Source organism: Struthio camelus, chromosome 1 (assembly GCF_040807025.1).
Source record: "Struthio camelus isolate bStrCam1 chromosome 1, bStrCam1.hap1, whole genome shotgun sequence".
Lineage (NCBI taxonomy): Eukaryota > Metazoa > Chordata > Aves > Struthioniformes > Struthionidae > Struthio > Struthio camelus.
The window spans coordinates 58,171,179-58,195,007 of record NC_090942.1 but is presented as its reverse complement, the minus strand read 5'-3'; the positions used below and the strand labels follow the sequence as shown (position 1 = coordinate 58,195,007).

Genomic DNA, 23,829 nt, shown 5'->3' with positions numbered 1-23,829 from the left:
TTTCTTCTGATTTCTGCTCTCCAGTGTTGGGTTTGGGGTTCCTCCCCTTGCAGACCGGTTCTCCCCCAAGCTCCCGCAGCCGTCTGTGTGCCATGCTGCTCTGTGGCAAGGTAGATGAGAGGTGTCCAAGTGGTGGCCCTCTGGGCAGTAATATCTAGGCCCCCACAACGTTTCTGTAATGCTGGCTATGCAGCTGGGGGCCTACAGCCTCCCTCCAGGCATGGCAGGCAGACATGCAGCCCCCCCAGCAGGGAGAGCACTGAGCATCCCTGGAAAGGGCACCTTGCTGTGTTTCAACAACCAATCCAGAGCCCAGCTCGCTCCCGAGAAAGGGGAAACTCATTTATCAGACACACCCCTCTCCTGGCTGCTTCCTCAAACCTAGGACAGGCAACCTGTGATAACCTGATTCCCGTCTCTAGGACTTTAGGCTCACCTCTGCATTGCTTTTAAGTTTCCCACCTCAGCACATAGTTTTCTGTAGCTCTTCCTGATGGTTCAGCAGCTCTGTTAGGGAGCCTGGCACCCTGAGGGACTGGGTTGTTTTTGAAAGGAAGTACTGCTTTGAGCTGGAGCCTGCTTCTCCTCCCTTTTGGGGGAAGCATTGCTCCATCAGACCATCGCCTTTGTAGCACTGGCAGGCCACAAGCACTCCGCTCGCCTTCTGTTTCTTGTCCAACTGGATAAAGTTTGTCTGGCTTCCCTGACGGAGCCTGCTTCTGCTTCGGAGGGGATGTGCTTGATGCGGGCACACAGACCTCCCTGCTCTTAATTAAAAAAAAAAAAATCTCAGCCTGCCCTCGTCTTTTCTTGAATATCAGGCGCTTTGCGCACAGCCTACAGACCCCTCAGGGCTGGGACTTTCCTTCTGCCTGGTGTTTGTCCAGCTCCCAGCACAGCGGTGCCTTTGTCCATAGCTGAAGCTCCTGTGTGCTGCAGCAATAAAATGTTATGGTTGCTACTGTCCTCTCCTCTATCCACAGAGACGCAGCAATCCCCTTCACAGGGGTGGCAATCGCCCTGGGAGCGTCATAGGGCAAATCTCCTTTCTAAGAGTCTTGGTTTAGATTAGTCTCTTGCCTATGTTTCTCCAGCCCCATCTCCACCCACCATCCCAGGTAGGGAGCACTGAGTATGTGTCCGGTCAGGACATGCCATGGGATTCCCCTGTCTTTCCCTCCAGCAGGCTAGTGAAGGGCAGACGTGCCTGCAGGGTGAGGGGGTGGCGAGCCACCTCGGGCTAGGCTGGACTGTCCCCTCTGTCCTCATCAGCCAGGCGCGTGCTCCCAGCTAGACCTCGCAGGAAGCTCAAACAGAAATGCCACGTTTATTGTCAACAATCAGCTTTACAAAAGAAACTGTCCCGATACGCCACACCTACACGCACGCACACACACAGGTGCGCATCAGGGGCCCGTTTCACAAATGTACCAAAGAGAGCACGAGCGAGCGAGCGGCTTGGAGTGGGGCGGGGGGGGGGGTTCATCTCAGTCACGGTGCACAAAAATCATGGTGTTTCCCACTTGGCACGACGGCTGTGTTTCTCTCCTGTCCCCTGCTGCGTCCTCCCCCCCAGCCGGGCTGAGCCGCCCCACGGCCCTGAGGGCAGCTGAGGGCAGCGCGGCCGGGCGCCGGGGAGAGGAGGGAAAGGACACGAGGACGATGCCGGAAATGCTACGGCAGGTCTGGCCCCTCTGGCCGGCCGCCCGCCCGCCACCTCCCCGCTTTGCCTCCCCGCGAGCGGGGAGGGCAGCCATCGCCTCGAGTCTCCGACGGTGCAAAGTGGGACCTTTTTTTGGAGGAGGGGGGGAAGCAATGGAAGCTGGACACCACATGAGCAACCATGAGACCCCCCCCCAAATAACCCTCCCACCCCCCGGCACGCACGCACGCACGCACACGTATGTAGACATCAGTGACCACACAGCGCGGAAACATTGTATTATCAGGCACTCCACGGGAAAAAAAATCTCAGCCTGCCCTCGTTGTCTCTCCAGCTCAAGGCCAGCGACTCCCTCCTCGCCCCAGCCTGGTGCTGCCATGAGCCACCAGCGTCCCCGTCCCTGCGTCTGCGGGGCTCACGAGCAGCTCATCGTGGAGGACGGAAGTGGGGAACGCAAGGAAAGCAACCCCCCCCCCACAGGCAATTCACCCCTCAAAAAAATGGGGGCCAGCAGAGCTCCTGTGGCCAGGACCATAGTGCTCATCCCTTCTTGCCTGGCTTTGCTCTAAGAGCTGTTCCACCCTCTGCCGTGACCAGAGATGGGTGCGCAGGGGGAGACACTTTCCCCGTGGGTCTCCTCCAGCTGTTGAGCTTCACCGGCCCCCCTACAGGTGACCCAGAGCCCCTCTGCAGGAGGTGAGTGCTCCTCACGGTGGTGCTCTTGCAGGCCTGGCAGCGCTGTGCACCGTAGCACCACTTCTTGCCCCTCTCGGCACTGGTCTGCTCCTGTCCGGCCACGGGGAGCACCCTCACTCCTTCAAGGGTGAGAAGGAAGAAAACAAAAAAAACCCCGAGCAACCGGACGTGCTGAGATGGGCCACCCAGCCAAGAGGGGCCACAGGTGCTGCGAGAAACAGCAGCATCCTGGCAACAAGACGACCAGCTATTTTCCCCAGCACCGCTTCGCTCTGCCTCCAAAGCCTGACTCCCCTCAGGGCAGAAATGCCGCGTACAGGCTGTGGAGGCACGGGAACAAGCTGGGGAGAGGTTCTGCCCTCGTGAATCCTCCCTTTGCCTCCCCGGTGGGAGGAGGGCGCCCTGGCCCCGCGGTGCCCATCCCTGCTCAGCCCGGGCAGCAAAGGCTCTCTTTCACCCTCCGCGTTAACCGGAAAGGCAACGAGACGAGTTTTCAAAAGCTCCGTAACACCTTCCTAGCAGCCAAGATGCTTCATGTTACAAGCTTTCTCTGAGACATCCTGCCCTGAGACAAAAGGCTGATCACCTAATCTCAAGGGCCTTCCCAGCCCTATTTGGAGGCTGCTATATCAAACAAAAAACAAAACAAAACACAACAAAAACCCCTAAGCCCCACAAGGCTCCTCTTCAGCTGTAAAAGCACTGGGTTTAGCTCTGTGCGTCACGAGACGCTGACTCCACTGCTCGTTCTGCTCCTCTCCCGCCACGTGGGAGCAGGTGAGAATGGCTCTTGGCAGGGTTTGTTTTGTTTTTTCTCTCTGTTTTGTCTGTAAAGGCAGCTACTGAAGCCCCGTTGGCGGGCTGCGACGTGCGCCGCGCTCCTGGCCACGCTCGCCAGCAGGCTGCAGGTGAGGAGAGCCTGATACGCTCATTTTTTCATGTCAGTGCCATCACAGGTGACAAACATCCACGTGTGGGTTTGCGTTTATGACAGTCGGCCGAGCGAGCGGCGTTCACTGACTCCCTGGCCATGGACGGTTTCAAGTAGATATGTACAACCCTAGCAAACAAGGGCTTCTTTACAAGATTGCCGTCAGCTTTGCCACGCACGGCAGGAGCAGCCCCACTTGCTCTTCCCAGGGAAGGAAGCAACGCACGTTTGACAAACAGGGCAGTGGAAGAAGAGCTGATGGGGAAGGAAGGGAATATGCCGAAGGCTACTGTTGAACAGCTCCTGGCCAAGCCTTTAGGCTCACGAAACCAAATATCAGGGCATTAAAAACAAACAAATAAATAAATGGCAGGCGTTTGGGGGATCTGAGCACTTGAGCCCATTGGTGGCACCCCACTAGCACTAGTGCTTGGGGCAGATAAAAGTTTCCGGGTCCTGCTAGAGTCAAATAGAGAAAGGAAATGAGTTACGCCAACAACTGCAAATAAATAGAGAAGTGAAGTGGGCAGGAGTTTCCCTAGCAGCCCAGCAGCAGTTACATGCCCAGCTCCTTACGCCTTCTGCTCTTCCACATCCCAGTGCTGATTGGCGATGGAGAGCTCTCCGGTCTCCCCCGGCCAGCCAAGGCCTCACTCTCATGAGTGCTGTTTTATTCCTTAAAATAGACCCGCTGCCAGAACAAACCTCCCCTTGGGCCCCCATCCTAAAAACCAGCCGCCCCGCTTGAGCACCTGCCGCGAGGCCCAGCGCCTCCCCGTAGGAGCAGGCCACCAGCCCCGGCCCCCGCAGCTTCGCTACCATGAAATAACCCGAGGCGAGGGGAGGGAGAGCTGTTCGGGTGCTTTGCGCTGCGCCCCCAACACCGGTACGGTTACCCCAACGCCCTCCCGGCTGCTGACCGTCCCCAGGGCCGTGCCGGTTTGGGGGCAAGGGGGTGCGCGGGGCTGCCGAGCCAGGGAGCCCGGCCGCACCGGGGCGCAGGTACGGCAGGGGCCTCTCGACGTGGAAACGGGGCGAGGTGAGGCCTCGGAGCAGGCCGGCCGAGGGGAGCAAGACGAGCGCTCGGCGCAGGGACGAGGGGGAGGCTGCCCGGGGCCTCCCCATCTCGGTGCGCCCACATCTCCCCCCCCCGCCCAACACCCCGGTCCCTGTGGGGATGCGGGTGCGGGGGCCGTGCCTGGCTCCTCCCTAAGCCTGGCCGGGGGTCCCCGCGCTCGCCCGGGGCTCCCCACAGTGGGGCTGGGACAGCGCTGGTGTGGCGGCGAGGCCAGGTGGGTTCGGAGCCCGGGAGGCTGCCGGTGTGGGAGGGGAAGGGGCCTCCTGCCGCCCCCTTCCTTGGCGGCCAGGAGGACGGGGAGGGGGGGGTCACTGCCATGCTCCTTCCCGTGGGTGGGGGGCGAGGGGCCGCTCACGCCTTCATCCTCTCCTCGCAGGCCACGAAGCTCGCCTTGCCGGCGCCCCCAAAGACCTCCACCGCCTGGTCATCCCACTGGATCACGTTGCCTTGCAGGTGGGAGGTGCAGTTGGCCAGGGCCAGGATCTCCGCCGGCGCCAGCATGTGGTCCCAGACACCGAACTGCGCGATCTCCCCCACGAAGGCCTGCGTGGCATCAAACCGGCCGCCCAGTGTGTCCTGGAGCAGGGCAGGGGAGGGAGCGGGAGAGAGGAGAGAGAGACGGGGAAAGAAGCAATTTGGGCAGAAGAAGCAAGAAGCAAGGAGGGGAGCGGATGGACGGATGCAGCAGAGAGAGGAGGAGAGGGATGGCAGGGAGGAGGGAGCATGATGAGCACACATGGTCTGTCTGGAGGACGGGCTACCGGCCAAGAGAGCCCCTTGCCCAAGCACAGATGAGGCCGCGCTTGCAGCACCCCATGCCGGGAACTCCTGCCCCCAAACCCCAGCCCCACTTGGGGGCACCACTGCATGAGGCTTGCAACACTGGAGCATCCTGGGGCTCCTGCCCCCTCCCCGGGCCTGCCCTATGGACCGCGGTGACGGGCTGGCATGGCACGAACCTGCTCCTGGCCAAGGATTATCACCCCCTGGGGCTTGATGGCATGCCAGGAGGCCAGGTTCTCACTGGCACCCCGCTGCTCGCCGTCCTGGTAGGCCGACCACTTGCCGTCCCGGGTGGTCCATGCCACGCAGATGTGGTGCCAGGCCTTGTCCTTCAGGCTCAGCGGCAGCTGGGCAACCTGCAAGCGAAAGGGCCAGAACCTGGTACTCAGCGGGACCACTGGGGCAGCAGCAGCGCCCCGCGCACCCCTTGCAGGGCAGGCCATCGGGCAAGGCCTCCCCTGTGGCACCCCAAGGTCTATTGACACCCAGATTTGCTACTTCTCTCTCTCTCAACCCCTTCCACATCGGGCCATCTTCCCTATCCGCCTACTCCCCACCATCTCCTCTGCCCCTTCCTCCCAGATCTTCCTCGCGCTCCCTGATGTGAGTCCCAGCTCTGTTGCAGCTATTTTGGGGGCCCACGGCAGTGCAAACACCAGCGCCAGACCCTGCTGCTGCCTTGTGGGCTAAATTATTGCATGTCAGCCTCTTCACAGGACCATGTGCCAGCTCTCGTCCCACTGCATGTAGAGGGAATTCAAAGTGGCCTCCCCCTCCCTGAGCTTCCCTGGAGGAAGTTTCTTGCTACGCAGGAGAATAAAAACCAGACTACCTTAGGGACCCCTCAGAAGCACCTGTTCCCCTCCGGGTTGCTTGTGATGAAGACTGGGCTTGGGAAAGCTGTCCAGACTAAGGAGAGAAAGGAAGGACCTTCATGCCTCTTCCTTCGCCCACAACACACCGGCTTTACTGACCTTGTCGTTGATGAGCAGCTCTAGGGGGTTGGTACCCCACTCTAGTAGCACAATCTCGTTGGCCTGGCCCGGGACAGAGTAGGAGAAGGGGGTGCCGAGCCCACCCGAGGCCTTGGACTTCAGCCACATGCAGATGGTGAAGGCGTAGAGCTCTGGCAGGGTCTTCTTCATGCGGGCATACATGTAGTTGTTCTGCACAGGGATGGTCACCTTGAAGGCATCGGGAGGGCTGAAGCTTGGTGGCCCTGCAAGCAAAGGAAGGGGAGAAGGGAAGCCAGTGAGCACTGGCTGGGGTCAGGGTGGCCAAAGGGGCTGCTCCTGTGGACACGCACCTTCAGGAGGGGCTCAAGGGCTGATACTGACCCCTGCGTGGCATCCGGGAGGGCAGGGTGGGCACATGGGTCCCGGGAAATGGGCCCCACTGCAGGACTTACCATGCTCCAACTCAGCGACCCGGCTCTGGAGGGAGTTCAGCTCCTTCTCAATGTCGTGCTGCTGCTGGCTGTGGTCGCTGCTGGCCGCCTGGCGCTCCTTCTGCAGCGTCAGGATCTTGGAGAGGAGCTGCTCCTCCAGCTGCTCCATCTTGGTGTGGAGTGCGTCTCGGGTCAGTGCCGGAGAGGTGGGCACCGAGGCATTCGTCCGGGCTGGCAGCTCCTGCTGCACTCGGGGCAGCAGTGGGTGGGCGGCAAGAGGAGGAAAGGAGGAAGAAAATTCAGTGTAGTATTACAGGAAAGGCATAACAAAGAAGAAATTTCCAGGCAGCACTGCCACAGAGAGAGCTGGGATCAAAACTCTGGAGCCACCTACATCAGCAGGAGGGCCTTCTCTGAGAGCCTCTCCCTTTCCTTTCCCCCCCCCCCCATTAATTTCATTGCAGCCTACAAAATTTCATTTCCTACATTAATTTCATTTTCCTACAAAAAGAAGCTGGCCATGTGGTTACTTTGAATGACTTCCGCTGCTTCAGAGACAGAGCAAGGATGGGATGCAGGTCTTCCCTCAGGTGAAACCCAGCCCACACCTCTCCCTTGGTTGGTCCGCAACCTGTTTTAGGAGCCTGGCGAGGATGCACCCAGCCATTACTGCATTGTACAAAGATCCCACTCCTCAGCCATTAACTCACTAGGAGGCCTCATCCCGGCTGGCAGAAAGCAGGGCTTTTACAAAAGCAGGGGAGGAGGTGGCCCTTCACAAGCCCTGTGCAGCAAAGCACATACGCATGTGCTGACCCGCTGCAGCGCAGGAGCTTGCAGGAGAATGAGGAAACTCCCAGTCGACGCTGGCCCAGCTGACCCCGTTCCCACGGCAGGTACTGCCACATCCCTGTGCTGGCTTCTCTGGCACCTGGACCCCGTGTGCCCCGGTGCAGTGCCCAAATGTATCCCACAGCGGTGCCTGCAGCCACGGGTGGCCAGCAGAGCCCCATCAGGCAGCCTGGTGGCTCAGGGGAGCACAGGGAGGACCAGGGCAGCCAGCCACCCCCCTGCTGGCATGCCGGGCTGGCTGGCATGCCGGTTGGCCTGCCAGCAGCTGGTGCTGCAGGTGGCCACCCACTCTCCTGGCTCCCAGGAGTTCCTCCGGAAATAGCAGCCCTCCCTCCTTCTCTGTGCCTGGGCCGTGATGCTCTCAGCCTCCCCAGCGCTGGGCTCAGAGGTGGGAGCCTTGCCTAGGAGTATTGGCATAACCAGGGGGTCTCCCCCAGACTGCCTCCTTTATGAGCCAGAGTCTCCAAAAGGGAGGGGAAACCACTGCTGCTCTGAGCATCAAGGGAAGTTTGCATGTCCATTCAAGCACAACCGTCTCCTTTCCCCATGTGGCCTTGCTGGTGTTAGTAGGACATGAAGTGATGCCATTCCTGCTATCTGGACAGGCGTGCGTCCCCTCCGGCTGTGAAAGGAGGTAAAAATTCCCTGAAGCTCTCAGCTCCTGAGCAAGGGAGAGGAAAGAAGGGCCTTCTCCAGGCTGAATCTGGGATCACCGACCACACGAAACAGATGTGCTCTGCTCCTCACCCCACAGAGCCCACAACCATGCTAGGCTCTGTTTTCTTCCCCTCGTAGGATTGCCCCTGAAGAAAGTGTCTCCTTTTGGGCAGCTCATGGGAAGCTCAGCAAAGCCTCTCAAGCGGTTCAGAGGGTGGGTGAGAAGGGACAGGGCAGCTGTGCCACCGCAGCTGTGGGCTAAGAGCAGGCCTATGAGAGTGACACCTGCACTGGTGGCTCCTGGCTATCTGCTGCTTGTCAAGACGGTATTTGGGAGAAGAACCAGCTTGGAGAAGGGCTGGTACTACTCTAAGTGACTGTGATGCTGCCAGTGCCCCCCTTGCAGTACAAGAACCATCTTCAAGGGTCAACCAGAAGAGCCCTGGTGCCCAGGGGCTGGTGGAGAAGCAGGCTCAAGTGAGCAGGACACCCGAGACCTCCATGAACCATGTTAAAACCCATGCAAGTTTTGCAAGTACTCACTAGCATGCCTGGCTGGGACAAACAAACCCGCTCTGGGTATCTGCTCATGACAGAGGCTGTGGGAGGCCTTCTTCAAACAGCTCTCCATCCGTCCTTGCCTGGTCAGCTTGTTCCTCAGCTCCTCAGCCCGAATGGGACTCACACAAGCCTGCTTTGCGCAGCGATTGGCCCCTCCATGTTAAACGGAGGTGACCTCTTGGCAGCAAGGGGGATAGTCACTGAGCATCGCTGCTCCCCTCCCCGCTGGGGCAGAGGATCTCTTGGGGAGCTGAGACTGTGTGTGCTGTCACGTTTCTCCACCAAAATTATGCGGAGAAGCCAAAAACAATAGCATGCCAAAAACACCCAACTGAACATGACAAGTCCTGCCTTCTACCGTGGGCCAGGTCCAAAGATTTTCCAGCTTTTTTTCTTCTCTATACCTCTTTTTCCAGGACTTGATGTTAGTATATACAAAACACAAGGAGGGAAAACCCCTGAGGCACTTCCGAAATTTTCTATTCATCATAAACAATAGAGGGGAGGGAAGGCAAGCGAGCATCAAGGAGGATTTCAAATATCTCCAAATTGCTCCCAGGAAGGGCATGAAGAAGGTTCTCTGACTTCTGCTGAGGTCTGCTGAAACCCACTCAAAACATGTCACCTGCAGCGAACGGGGGGGAAACCCTCTCTTGGCTTGTCCCTGGCCAGCCTTGGCAACAGACACAGAAAAATAGCTCAGGGGTGTGTTTGCTCATTTTGGGGCTTCTCCTACTAAACTGGCACCTTCTTGAGGCCTGACAGCCCCCATGGCCACCTACTCCCTCCTACCACAGGGTCTCCTCTTAGCTCCATCCCTAAAGATTTTTGCTCGTGGCCGTGCACGGAGAGCACAACAGCATCCTGCCTTGCTTGGGAGGTGACGGAACCAGACACCACTTAGCACCCCGGGATGCGTCCTGCTCACATAGGACCCACGGCAGAGCGCCTGCTCTCCCAGAGGAAAGCCAGGGGACAGGGACAGCTGCGGCAGCATGCAGCCACTGCGAAGGAGGACAGCAAGGGGAAAGTGCCAGGGGGAGGAAGGACTGAAGGATCCTGTTGGTATAAGAATGGACAGACCTGAACCAGCTAGGAATACAGCAAGGCTGGGAAGTAGTGGCTGCCACCCCTCAGAGAAGCACCAGGATCTGGAAAAGCCTTCCAGCGGGAACTGCGAGGGCAAAGCCTTAGCTGCTTGTAAAACTGAGTGTGACAAGTTTATGAAAGAGGTTGTATGGCCTGAAGCAGCCAGCATGAGGATCCAGGCACTCAGGGGACTCCTCCTCCGCGGCCTTTGTAAGTTATGTCAATACTCATCCATTCAGTTAAAAAAAAAAAAGAGGCAGATGCGTCTGTCCTAAAATTCTCTGTCTTCATTTCTCTACCTGTGGATCTTGCTATTCTGCCATTTTTCTGCTCGGTTAAACAGCCGCCGCCTCTTCAGACCCCATGCACCAGTACAGTCTGGGGGTTGACCTGCTGGAAAGCAGCTCTGCTGAGAAGGACCTGGGAGTGCTGGTGGACAACAAATTAAGCACGAGCCACCAACGTGCCCTTGTGGCCAGGAGGGCCAATGGTATCCTGGGGGCCATTACCAAGAGTGTTGCCAGCAGGTCGAGGGAGGTGATCCTCCACCTCTACTCAGCCCTGGTGAGGCCACGTCTGGAGTACTCTGTCCAGTTCTGGGCTCCCCAGTACAAGAGAGACACGGCACTCCTGGAGAGAATGCAGCGGAGGGCTACAAAGATGATGAGGGGACTGGAGCGTCTCTCCTCTGAAGAAAGGCTGAGAGAGCTGGGCCTGTGTAGCCTGGAGAAGAGAAGACTGAGAGGGGATCTCATCAGGGTGTACAAGTATCTGAAGGGGGGGGGTGTCAAGAAGATGAGGCCAGACTCTTCTCCATGGAGCCCAGTGACAGGACAAGAGGCAACGGGCACAAATGAACCACAGGAAGTTCCGTCTGAACATGAGGAAAAACTTCTTCACTGTGAGGGTGACAGAGCATTGGAATAGGTTGTCCAGAGAGGTAGTGGAGTCTCCTTCGCTGGAGATATTCAAAACCCAACTGGATGGGATCCTGGGCAATATGCTCTAGAGGACCCTGCTTGAGCAGGCAGGTTGGACTAGATGATCTCCCAAGGTCCCTTCCAACCTTGGCCATTCTGTGATTCTGTGAAACCAGAACGGAGTTGTGCTCTGGGGACACGCGGGAGCAGACCCGAGCCACCCTCCGTGTGGGATGGCGAGCGCGGCTGCCTAACCTCAGGCAGGGCTGTGTCCCGTCAAGCTGCCGCAGGACGCGGCGCCGCAGGGCGCACGGCACGCGGGAACGTCAGTCCTCCCTGGCGCGGGTTTCGCAGGCGATCCTGCTTACGAAGCAGGAGCGCCTGGCCCGAGCTTCGGGCGCGAAGAGGGGGAGCTTGCAGCCCATGCCGGCGAGCAAAAGCCAGCTGTTCCTGCTGGGTTTCTCCGAGCCGCGCCAGGGATGCTGTCACGAAGAACAAAATGTCTTGCAGGAGGAAAAACACCCGGCAAACCGTGTCCTTTCTTGGATAGTGCTGCCAAAGGAAGCAAGCGCTCGGGCTGCTGCTGGGGAAGACGAGACCCCCCATATTGTTTCAGAGGAAAGGTGCAGAAAGAGGCTTTTTATCCTACAGATGAATGAGCAAGAAAATGCTCCCCCAGCAAAGCAGGGCTGTGCGTAGACGGGGAGGGGAAGAACCTGCTCTTTAGTCATCTCCCCGCGGTACGTTCCTCCTCCCTCCTGTCCCCTCCGGGGCAAAAGACATTTTAATGGCAATCGCAGGCAGGGAATCGTAAGCTTTCGAGCGGGGAGAGGGCTATTAGGGCCGTCTACTGCCGCTCTCTGCCACCGGCCGCTGAGGCCTTGTTCTTCTTCCCCAGGAAGGCTCCGCTTTGGCTTCAATTATACCAGACAGCAGGGCTCTCCGCTTTCCTCCCGCGGGAGACGGATCCAGCCCCGGAGCAAGGGGGCTGCCCACACTCTCCCTGCCGCTCGGGGCAGGGGGGGGGGGGAGAGGGGGTTCTCGTGCAGAGCTCTGAAAGCAGGGCAGAGACACCAGGGCAGGAGGATAGCAGGGCAGAGAGGTGGCTGGAAGAAAAGGCAAGCTGAAAGGTTAATTCCCGTCTTCAGGGGAGGAACAATTCCCGAGCAAGGCGGCCTGTGTTATGTCAAAGAGGCGCTTGTTTGCAGGGGAGGGGGGCAGCACAGGTGAGATCTAAGCTGTTTTCACCTCTTGATTTGTGTACTCGCCCTGCTGCTGCAGGTTTCGAGAGCTTTTCTAAGCCACCTAGGCTGCCTAGCTATTGTGAAGGCCGCAGAGATCTTGTCTGCGGCGCTCTCTGATTGTTCGGGCTGCGGGTGCGTAGCCTACGTCCCTGCTTTCACGCACAGCTCCATCTGTTAATAGGGAAAATAAAAAAGACTCGGAGCTTTTATCGCTCTTGTTAGCCCCCTGATAGCCTGGCCTGTTATTCAATAGCAGCTGATGGCTTTTTCTTTGAGTTTTTTTCCTCCCTCTTCCAGCTCTTTCCTCTGCCTTTTTTTTTTTTTTCTGCTTCCTTCTCTCTTTGTGACTTTTCTTTCCCTGGTTTCTTTTAATTCTGCTCCTTTGTAGTTGCTCCATTCGTCCTTCCGATGCACTCATAACCCCACATGGACAAGCTTTCTCTCATCTCTTCTTCAGTTCCCTCCCCCTTTGTGAATATTTCCAGCTCTTTTTCCTACTTTCTGCCATCCTCTCCGTCCCTCCTCCTCCCACCCCAGCAGTCCACAGGCAGGAGCCCGGGTCGGTGCTCAGGACGGCCACATTGCAAAACCTGCCTTCGAGGCTGCCGGGAACGGGGCGATCCGGCCAGCCTAAACGCCCCCGCGTCCGGCACTCGCTTCCCGGCGCTGTCCCTCGCTGGGAGCGGGCAGGAACAGGCACAGCCGGGTCCAGTTTCTTGGCAGCACCGCACCGGGCCCGGGGCCAGCTGAGACACGGGGAGCCCCAGGGCGGCCGGCAGCGAGGACGGGACCAGCCGCTCGGCCCCCTTGCGCCCAGCCGGCTCCCAGCCCGCGGGAGAGAGAGGTCGAGGATCACGGCGGGCTGCAGCCGGTGGGTTTTTTGGCCACCCCTGGAGGTGCTTGGCCAATGGGGGGAAGCGAGACCTAAGGCTCGTCTCGGCGGGGCTGAGCTGCACTTCGGCAGCGAGGCAAGGACGGCACCGGGGAGACCAGACTGTCCCGTCCAGCCTGCGGGAACCCGGCCGCGCCGTGGCGGAGGAGCCCGGCCAGCGTCCCCCCACCTCCGGCTCCACCGAGCCGCCAGCCTAGCACCTTCCACCCAAACCGAATTTCTTCCAAAATGGATAAATCACAGTTGTGCAGCTGTTATTTACCAGCAACCTTTCGGGCGAGGCGAGCAGGGAGAGCGCCTTCTCCGAGGCTGTTCCGCACGCGCCCGACTCCCCATCTGCCGCGGCGCAGGCAACGGCAGAGTGGGCCGGGGGTGTGGGGGAGGCTTGTTTAATGCTTTTTGGCCAGCAAAAAGAGATTGAGACATGCCAGGTAATATTAATCACGCTAAATGTCAGCGGCTGCTGTGGGGGTGGGCAGTGGGCGGTGGGGGCAGGGGAAAGCCGGGCTGCCGGCAAGCGGCAAGTCTGCGCGCACTTGCTTAGTTTGTAGTCATTGTTAGGCAAACGCACTTTCATTTATGTAAGGAGATCAAAGCTTCATTTACTAATGCATTAGCAAATCTGGTCCCCATCGCTTTCCTTCCGCCTCCGCTGGCGGCGTGCAAGCGCTCACCTCCACCGCTGGGACGGGACGGGACGGGCAGGACCAAGGACTGACGCCCGCTCCCCCGCACCCACTGCAGCCCCAGGGCTCCCTGACCCCAAACCTGCGGGGCCGGGGGGGCTTGCGGGCCCTGACAGAGCCTCCCGGGCGCACACGGGCTCTCGAGGGTGTTTGAAGCCGCAGGAGCGACAGCTCGGGGACATCCTGCCTTTTCCCTTTCAGAGCAAACTCACAGCTACTTCCAGTCACCCTCGAGTCTTGCTCGGGGCCCTGGGACAGCCCTGTTTGCCAGCTCTCCCTTAGTTTGGGGCTCTCCATCCCTACTTGGCCGGAAACCGAAACGGGACGGAGGCAGCTGGCCCCCTCCAGTCCCCATTGCCTTCCCTACCGCCGCTCCGACAGTTTAGCGCCAGCAGCCAAATCGTTCCAGTTTACAGCAACCCAGCTGCAAAGAGGCCGATTAGTGTAAAAACGCTGCTGCGGCTCGGTCGGAGCTGGCTGCCCTACAGAGCCCTGCAGCGCCTTTCGGGGCCCGTCCCCCCCCCCCCACCCTCCGAGGGACGTCAAGAAGGAAGGTGGCATCTCCACCTGGGCGCAGTGAACGGGGCCGAGGCGATTGCTATCCCCCCCACTCCAAAATCACTCCCATTTCAATTTGCGGCTGTAATTAAAAGGACGTAAAAGGAGCATCTGGACTCCCTGGCTCTGCATGCCAAGAAGATATACCCGCGTGTATGGATGCGAGCGTGTGCAGAGAGAAGGAGGGGGGAAAATATATATATATATAAATATATATATATATAACAAAACAGCAGGAAAAATCCCATCTGGGCTGTGCACGAAGCAGAAACAAAGAGAAATTCATTCAGGAGACGGCACGGCTCCGGGGATGAGAAATAGGCTACAGAAGATGCTCCTGCGCGTATCGAGGACGGCAACGCAGGCCGCGCGCGGCGGGGCGGGCTCCGGCGCGCATGCATCACCCGTGCAGCCGACCCTCGGCCTTCGCCTCGTTTCTCGTCCGCAGCCTTCTCTAAAAAAGCCGAGGCCCTCCCCTGCTTTCCCAGCGGCCGAGCGGAAAGCACCACCGCCGCCGCCGCTGGGTGCCAGGGCTGGACCGCGGGGAGACGGTTAAATCACTTCTCGAAAATTAAGAATAAACTGACGTAATAGGTTGTTCTGAGCATCAATGAATCGTGTCCTGTCTCACGGCCGTGCTAACAGCATCCAGATTACATCACTAATCTCCCATCAGCTCCCTCGCTCCTGCCAAAGACCCCAGTGTTGAGCCTTGCCGACAAAAACGCTGCCATCAGAGAGAGGCCCCTAGGACATAACCTTCCCGGGGCGGGGGGGGTCTCCCACAGCGTTTTGCTTCATCTCTCTCTCTCCTGAGACTAAGCCACCCAGAGCCGGGATTTTTCCCTCGTTCTTTCCTTTCAGTCCTTCTCCTGCTGCTGATTTTCGCGTAGCATCTGCCAAAGTGAGGCGCCTCCCGGGACGGTGCCCAGCCGCCAGCCCCTTGCCCTCCTCGTAGGCACCGCGCGGCCGCCGTGCTCGCGTGGTCATGGGAAGTTTTGTATTTCTGCTCGTATAAAGGGGTTGGGGGGGAGGTCAGACGCAAGCCCGGGGGCAGCAATCGCTGCCCCATGGCGCGGGGCACTGACCGGCGAGGCGCCCGGGCCCGAGGGCGGCCAGCTCTCATCACAGGGGCGAGATGCAATCTCCTGTCTGTCCGTGGGCCGTCCCAGGCAGCGAGTTTGGGCAGGCGAGAGCCAAGGACGCGTTAGGCCAGCCCATGGGCGCCGCGCCGCCCTGTTCCCTGAGCCTGCAGGGCTCGGAGTGGTGAGACGCTAGGTCTCTGCTGCAAGGTACACTTGGGACCTTTGGCTCCCAGGCAACACGAAAGACAACATTTTTGGCAGCATGCCGGTTGTCTTCCTCGTAGATGTGCGTGCGCAAGCCTCTTCCCAGCACTGCTTCCCTTTGCAACCTCCTTCAAGCCACTCAGGCCCTCCGAGCGCACGCAAGAGGCTGGTCCGAGCCTTGCTGCGGGCTTGGGTGCTTTACTGCATCTGTGACTTCACCCTCCTCCAGCCCAAGGCCCAGAGCCTCCTGCAATCGCAAGAAATCCCCGAAAACACGTCAGGGTAGCTCATCAGAGATGCAGCCCCTTCCAGTGCTGGAAGCTGGGCTCGGGGAGGGTGGCAGAACACATCCAGAGAGCGGCTAAATGCATTATACCCCCATCCATCCCGGCGTTTCCTGGTGTTCAAAACGCTGTGCTGTGCATACCCCTGCTGGGCACGGTCCCTCTGCGTATGGCTTGATCCTCAGGCACGTACACACATATGTATACGTGAGAGCTTTTTTAACTCTCTGCCCATCTGCATTTCTGGATGTGCGCGTCTGCTGTCTGTACGCGTGCCTGTGGGTGCACGGGTTTCTTAGTCTGGCTGCGTTATCCTGTTTCTGTGAATCTGTTCGTTTGGGGAGGGTTCTTTGTAGGGGATTTTTTGGGGGTCGCCGTCTGCCTCTCCGTGTAGCTGTATTAGTCCCTGTGCATTTTTGTCATCTGGGTTGCACATCCCTCTCTCCCTGCGTATGCCTGATGCGTCTGTGTGCATTTGTTTCTGTGCATGTGCATGCATTACTCCGGTAGCTCAGGGGCGCTTCTTCCTGTCTCAATCTCTTTCTCCGGGTGTGCATATGTTTACTTGCCTTTCCCTGTCTTTAAGTGTGCTCATATGTCTGTCCATTAGGCTATCCCTCTCTCCCTAAGACTCTTTTCCCCCTTGTTTGTCAGGCCACGTGATGCACAAATAATCTTAGTGGCTCTGAATTTTATGTCCAGATCTGTGCACATACGCATGCTCAAGTCTGCAGGTTTCTTTTTTTGTCTGCCTCTTTCTTGCATGCTTCCGACAGCAGTGACAGAGACAAATAACACACCCCATCCCCTCCATCCCGCCCGCTGTCCAGGGGATGCTGGCATGGGCGTCCCCTTCCCAGCCAGGAGGGAAGGGACCATCCCCTGACTCTCCTCCAGGCAGCGAAAGGTCACCAGGCAAGGGCCAGCCCCACTCTTTACATCAGCTTGATATTTCAGGCCCCATCCACCCTCCCAAGCTCCCTTGTTTAACAATCCCGTCATTTTGGCTGGGGCGACACCAAGAGCTGCCTCTAAGGGGGACAGGGGCATTGCTGCCTCTAAGGGGGACAGGGGCATTGCTGCCTCTGCAGGTTCCTAAAGACGGCATAGAGGATGTACAACTGCTTGCCAAGAGCAGCTGCGGTCAGAGGGGTCCCTGCGGTCCCACAGCCAGACCCAGTGCTTGGGAGAGTCCTGCTGGCAGCCTTTCTCGCTGTGGCCTCACAGGAGGCAGGAAACAGTTGTAAGAGTCAAGCACGAAGCTCCAGAGGTGTATCCTTCTCCTGCAGCTGGGCTCTGGTTGTCGGAGCCCATGACCGGTGGCTACTGCCCCCACGTGCCTGGGTGAGGGGGGCAGAAGGGCAAAACCAGCACTGAAGACATGGGCCATGATCGTGCTCATCTGCCCCAGCAGAGAGGAGCCACATCAGATGTTGCCCGACATGCTTCTCAACTCTACGGGGCTGGGATTCATGGAGAGAAGCGGCAACAGGGGGCGAAATGGGAAGATGGGTAGATTCAGGGCTCGGGATGCACAAGGCTCCTTGCAGATGGCTCTGGCCCCTGGCAGACCCGCGGGTGCAGAGGGCCAACACACCATCCCCCAGGGAGATGGGACATCTGGAGCAAACACCACCAGGAAAATCAGACAGATTGCCCCTCCTCGAGCTCTCTCATGCCCAAACTATTATCCCAGACATGTTCTGCAAACCCAGCTCTTACAGACCTAACGACTCAGGACAACGCTGCTGTGCTCAAAAACCTGCCCGTTCCCACCCCCTCTCCACCAAGTAAATCAGCTCTCCTAATAAAAGATGCCACTTTCCCCTGCAAGCCCTCATTTTACCAAATAATCGAGGCACCGAACACACTCTGCCAAGGTCTCTGCGGCTGCTGAGGCCGCAGCAGCCCAGAGCTGTTTACATGCCCGTGCGCCCTGGGATGGGACCGGTCGCAGGCGACATCGTAGGGCATTTGCTGCCACTCGCTCACAGCTGGGCCCCAGCTCGGCCCGCCGGGTGCACGCCAAACGGCCACAGCAGGGACGAGCAGGGAAGCGGCAGCGCACAGGGGCAGAAAGCGGGATGCCGGGTGCTCTACTTTGCAAGAAGTCCCACGGATAACTGCAGCGGGATCTGGCGGGATTTACCTCCCGGTGAAGGACAGGGGCAGGGGCTAGCCGGAGCGGACGCCCTCCCTCCGTCCCTGCCTCCCGCAGAGGGGAGAGCGAGGTGCGCCGTGCAGGCGTGGGGGCCGGGGCGAGGTGGGGGGGGGGAAGCGGGGTGACCGTGCCACGGAGGGAAAAGCGAGGTGTATGGGGGGTCAGGGCAAACCTTGAGGGATGCCGCTGTCCCTCAACGGGACTCACGGAGAAGGGCAGAGAGGGGGAAAAACCCTCCTGGAGGTTGGCAGAGGCGGCAGGGGCTTCACCACAGGGAGAGGGGCAGGTTTGGGGTGCGGGCGGCAGCAGCTCTGGGGGAAACAAGTGATGCAGGAGCAACCCCCCTCCCGGCACCCCACGTCCGTGTGTGTGTGTGTGTCCCCCCGGCCCCGGGAGCAGCGGGCGCACCTCGATGCGGTCGATGCGGTCCTGGAGGGCGCGGACGGCCTCCTCCAGCTCGCGCACGGCGGGCGGCTCGTCGGGGGGGTGCCCCATGGTGCCGGGGCGCGGGGCGGCGCGGAGCCCGGCGGCGGCGGCGGCGGCGGGAGGCTGCAGGCCGCCCTCGCAGCGACTCAGCTTGCCCGTGAGCTCCCGGATGGTCTCCTGGTCCATGCGGATCCGCTCCTTCTGCTCCAGCGCCGTGCGGCGGAGCTGCGCCGCGGCGCTCCGCAGCGCCAGCAGCTCCTCGGGGCTGGCGGCGGCGGCGGCGGCGGCGGCGGCGGGGCCGGGGCACTCGGCGCTCAGCGGCGTGCACACGAAGCGGCTGAAGAGCGGCGGCGGCGGCGGCCCCGGCAGCCGCGGCCCGGCGCTGGCCAGCGCCTCGGCGGGGCCGTGCAGCGCCCCCAGCCCCTTGTCGGCGGCGGGCAGCAGGGCGGCGGCGGCGGAGTCATTGTCGGCGGCGGGGGCGGCGGCGGCGGCGGGGGCGGCGGTGCCCGCCGGGTGGACGCTGGCGATGATGCAGATGATGGCCCCCAGGAAAGCCAGCATGCCCGCCGCCAGCAGCACCGCCAGAAACTTCAGGGTGGCAGCGGCGTGGAGGGCCCGAGCCCGCTGGACGGCGAGAAAACAAACCGACGGGGTGGGATGGAGGGGTGGGAGGGAAAGCGGCCAAGCCGGGCTGGATCGGACCGGACCGGACCGGGCAGGGCAGGCGGCGGTACCGGCAGCAGCACCGGCGCCGGGGCACCGGCGCGCCGCGCCGCGCTTATATGGGGCGGGCGGCGCGGCACGGACCGCCCCCGCCGCCGCCGCCGCCGCCGCTCCCCGCCCCGGCCCCGCCGCCCCCGGCCCCCGCCCCGGCTTGTCAAGGTGCTGCGGGCCGAGCCGTGTCCCCCCGCTGGGATCCCCCCACGCCCGGGCATCCCTCCCTGGACGGCAAGCCCGAGGGGCTCCGAGGGCTCCGAGCAGCCAGGCCCAAGGAGGCGCGGGGCAGGCAGACGGGCACAGGGCTCTCAAAACGATCCCGGGGCGCAGGGCGGCTGGGGCCAGGGGGTCGGCACGGCCGGGGATGGGGATCCATGCCAGGAGCGGCAGCCCGGGTTCAGGCTTTCTCTTAACCTCGCTGAGAGCAAAAGCACGTGGGGGTCGTGAGCAATGGGCTCCTTCTCAGATGCAAGCTAGGTGGGCAGCTTAAAGGAGGATTTTAGATCGAGAGATCTTTACTCTGGAAGTAAGGTCACTCTCATTGCCTTGAGGGTAAAAACCCCGAGCTCATGTGTGCTCCATGAGCATCTTTCAGTTGCTGTCAAGCCACAGGTCAGCATGGCTCTGCTGGACGTGCACAAAGCTCTCCGTGCTCCTTTCCTTCCCTGAGTCGCCTTTCCTGTGCAAATGAAACTACCAACCCTTCAGCTCTTCAGAAAATGCCTTTTCTGAAGGGCTGCAAAGTGGTTGTCCTGCTCTTGCACCCAAGACGTGACTAGAGAGAGCAGCCGTGCGACTCCTCTCCCCCCTGCCCTTCACACCCACGCCATCTGTTTGAGAAATAAATACATACAATTAATCTTCCCATCACTGTATCATAGACCCGCTCGTAAAGAAGAGGCTTCAAAGGCATGCCTCCTCCTCGCTCTGCGCGCGCCTGCGGTGAGCCAGCACATCCGACACAAGCAACACCGTCCCCTCTCCCCTTCCCAGATGTGCTGCTATCTCAGCTGCACATGGCAAAGAGAAGTGGAGAGCAACCAAATAAAATCGATTTCAAGCTCTGCTCAGTAATGGCAGGAAATCTTTTCTAGCTGGCAGGGAAGAGGAGGCATGTGTATTTAAAACAGCTCCAGCGCTGGATATGAAATACCATCAAAGCTTACATCTCCTACCCCCAGGCACGTTTTATGGATAGCAACAAGAGTGAGAGCTACAAAAGCCTCCTCAGCCCCAAAACCGGGCGGATTTGGCTTCCCACGAGCAGAGGAGGAGGGGAAGGAGCTGAGCAGCGGGTGCCGCCACCCGACGCGGGGAGGCTGCTGCCGCCGGTGCGACCACCCTCGCTGCGGGGCGGCATGCCCCCGGACCCAAGGAAACCCTCACGGTGGGGCCTGCCGCATTCAGGCGGGGGAAAGCTGCGGCATATCGGCGGCGGATGAGCTCTCGCAATCCTGCCGGCCAGCTGGGACGGGGGCAAAACGGAGGGAGGAAAGGATCAGGGCGATGGAGGAGAGACGGAGGGGGAGAAGTACGAGGAGGCTTCAGAAAGAGGCAGAGCTAAAGGGAGCTGTGAGAAAGAAGAGAGGACATGGCCGTGGCAGGAGATGCGAACATAGGGGTGACTATGAGGAAAAGCAAAGCAAAACTGCTCTGGGCGCAGCAGCGAGGTCAGTGACTGCTCCTAACAGGTAAAGGCTCATTGCGTTGGAGCCAGTGTCCGTCGAAGGGCAGGGGACAGGTACGGTCACAGGTATAGAGTGCAAGTGAAATAGAAACCTGCACCCTGCAGCAAAAAGGGAAGGGCACCAGCCTTTTGGAACAGGATAGCAGCCCTTCAAAACAGTCCATTCCTAAAGGTGGAAAGGGGATCGTTTCTCCCTGACCCGTGTCACTGGTTTTAGCCTTACAAGCCCCGTGAGAGGGCAGCAGACGATGTGCCTACAGCAGCGACGGCCGCGCACGCAGCCCCAGGTCTCCCAGCTCGGCCACCTGCCTTCGGCCTTCTCCTGCTGACGTTTTTCAGTAGCTGGCGAAAGGAGCAGGAAGGACGCAGCGCGGCGCCAGGCCGGCACTCAGGTCTGGATCCAGACAGCCTGGGCACAGCCCACGCTCTCCTTGGCTAGGACAAGCCAGAGCGGGAGAAGGTGCTCAGCGGGGCCACCCCCGCCGGCAGCAGGCAGCCGGCAGCCCACGGGGCCAGAGACGTCCCCAGAAGCAACATCCAGCCCCTGCTCTAAAACATTGGGCCAAACAGAGGGTGCGCCGTGTCCTGTGGGGCAGGAGCCACCTCGCCCTGGGGCCTGGGCCGCATCCATGTGGTGGGGGCCTAACCTCTGCCTCTCCTGCAGCGCAGATAGCAACTTCTTCCCGGAGAAAAACACACGGCAAAAATAGACTTTAGCAGGGGGTGATGATTCAGACTGGAGAGTAGCCAGAGTAGCCTCCTTGTCCCGTGAATAACGCTCCCAAGATATTCAGCAGCACTCTGCGCCGTGAGGATGTGGGCAAGGCCGGGATCCTGCCTTCCCGCAGGCGATGGTGGGGGCAGAAGGCGACGGAAGGGATTGGGGAGGCCTGTTTTGAGCAGGATTCGTGACAGTAGCTGGTTTTAACAACAGCTCGTGGATTCAACCCAGAGGGATGGGGAGCGAGCGACTAAGGGGTTTTCTTTCTTCTGCAACTAACGCCCGAGCGGTGTCTCCAGCTGGTGGCTGCTCCAAAGGGGCAGTCATGGTGCTCACACACCAGGGGGCTGCCAGCCTGGTGGGGTGAAGAAAGGGGACAGCCCTCCCTTTACCCAGACGCGTGAAATACAAGCACGCTTTCCCTCACGTTTGACACATTTCGACACAGGCAATATCTATCCGGGCAAACCCAACTGGCATTTACAAGGAGAGCTTTATCCGAGCAGCGTGCCCACGACAAAGCAGGTTCGCTTAGCTCGCTAACCCACACGGCAGCCTGCCGTGCTCTCTCCACTGCCTTCCTGGGGGCCAGAAATTTGCTCCTCCCATCCCTTGCACAAACAGGTTAGAGCAACACTGCCAAAATTTCTGGTTCAAAGCCATTCCTTCGCCCCAAAATTGGCGAGCTGGTGCACGGCCTTTCCATGGCACAGGCCCCGCTAGCAGGCTTGCCTCCGAGGGGAGCATAACGTGGGACCTCTGGGGCTGGGGATTTACCACCAGGGGCAATGCCCAGCATGAAGGTGCACCCAGAGCCACGCTAAGGGGGCAAAAGGGCTCACTGGCACCTCTCTGCAGCTGTCAGCCCACCTACCCCACACAGTCTCCCCAGCTCCAGCTCCTGCTTAGATGGACCAACAGCAGCCTGGTTTCTGTTTATTTCCAGGTCTCAGGTCCCCGTGAAAGTGCAGCTTGATTCACTTCACCCAATTACAGGGTCTACCTGCATCCCTGCTGGCACATAAAACCTTGCTGGAGATGTCTCTGGCCAAGATGGGCATCCCTGTCTCTCCAGACTTCACTCCACTCCAGAAAGCATGGGCTGGAGATGGCGTTGGATGTTTGCTTCTGAGCAAACCTAGCAGCACAGGAAGGAGAAGGAGAGGAAAGAGTTGCTTTGAGCTGGCCCCGCTGATATTTTGGCACACAGCAGAGGTAAAGGAGGCGGGGGGGGTCTCCTGGCACAATACAAATAGCATGAAATCTTGGCTCTCCTCTGCTTTGGTGGGCAACGTTCCCTGCTCCTGGTGGGCCAGAACACAGGGCCGTTCTATGACTTTTTTAACCTCAGGCCTTGCCGAGGTACCTCAAGATACGCTCTCAACAGTCGCCGATGAAGCGGCGACTCTCCTTCAGGAAGACCCAGTGAACTCATTTCGGTCTCTTCCCCTCAGAGTGAAACCCAACAGTCACTGTGTAGAGAGGTGTCTTTAGGGGGCCTTTGGTCTGAGCCAACTAGAAGCTGACGTTTGCACCACGCAGGACCAATCATCAAATTGGCACAGAAATTACCCTTAACATCAAGTAGCTACTGTTGTTTCCATGTGCCAACCTAAAGAATGCCTCTTCACACAAAACCCTGTCTGCTTTCCCTGTTGCGCCTCAGTCTAAAAGAAGACACTTTCCCACCAGAAATTTTACTGTAATCTTTTTGTACACTTCTATTGGCTAGAAACGTAAATTTGGAGCTTTGATTACACACATTAAGAATATTGTTTACTGTCTTAGATTAGCATTTGTCATAACATGCACTTAAGGCTTTTCTCAAATCCAAAGTGCATGCCTAAAACATCTTTCAGCCACCAAACACTATGTTGCGCTTGGACTTGCACTTTCATGAAAAAAGGATGAGGGAAAACATCAGAGGTTCTTCAAAGCACGTTGATGGACGACATTCAGTTTTCCTTAAGCAGCGCAAGCTTTCGCATTCTACAGTTTGGGGTTTCTCAAAAGCCCTTCCTTCCCCCCAAGTATTACATGAGAAATCTCAGTTGTCCTTTACTTGGAGCTTCTCTGCAACCAGTGTCCACAAAAGCCTGAAGATCTAAACTGAACCCAATCAAAACAGGCAAAAAACAACGCATATGAGAACACAGTAAAAACATAAATAGATACTGGGCTGCAAAACTGGTCTCATGATGGCTTATGGAAGGTGAACACACATACCTTTGCAGCCTGCACTGGACAGAAGACCTCATGACTTTACTGGGCTCAAACTGCAGACTGTACTTGAAACACGCCCAGTGAAACTCCCTGCATCGGCATCCAGCCAAGCAAGGAGCCTGCTGCAAAGAGGTACATCTCATTCAGGTTCCAAGAGCTTTAAGAGGGCCAAAATACAAGTAATGACCCTGCAGCCCCACCTCTCCCAGCCTCCACTGAGCAAACTCCCAGGGAGCTCAGCCTGTTCTGAAAGAAAGGGGAGGGAAGCAGCAGCAGGTAGCCCCGAGAGCAAGCTGGAATTCCCTCTGCATTCGCTCTGCGGCA

General features: G+C 59.1%; 1 protein-coding gene across 1 annotated transcript; it reads right to left on the bottom strand.

The window, feature by feature from the left end:
- Positions 1-1,308: 1,308 nt before the first annotated feature.
- On the bottom strand, positions 1,309-18,811 carry NPTXR (neuronal pentraxin receptor). Its single transcript, XM_068941823.1, has 5 exons — positions 18,140-18,811; positions 6,560-6,782; positions 6,126-6,370; positions 5,328-5,507; positions 1,309-4,944 (listed from the first exon to the last, which is right to left on the bottom strand). Exons 1-5 carry the CDS (start codon positions 18,716-18,718, stop codon positions 4,720-4,722), a joined length of 1,452 nt encoding a protein of 483 aa, XP_068797924.1. The 5' UTR covers positions 18,719-18,811; the 3' UTR covers positions 1,309-4,719.
- Positions 18,812-23,829: the final 5,018 nt, after the last annotated feature.

What these genes read in the sequence shown, in the direction of transcription:
- NPTXR (XM_068941823.1), bottom strand. Translation starts at nt 18,718, where the DNA reads ATGCTGGCTTTCCTGGGGGCCATCATCTGCATCATCGCCAGCGTCCAC. An exon ending in ACCGCATCGACCGCATCGAG is followed by an intron (nt 6,783 to 18,139) that starts GTGCGCCCGCTG and finishes CCCCGAGTGCAG; the next exon opens with CAGGAGCTGCCAGCCCGGAC. An exon ending in GGTCGCTGAGTTGGAGCATG is followed by an intron (nt 6,371 to 6,559) that starts GTAAGTCCTGCA and finishes CTTTGCTTGCAG; the next exon opens with GGCCACCAAGCTTCAGCCCT.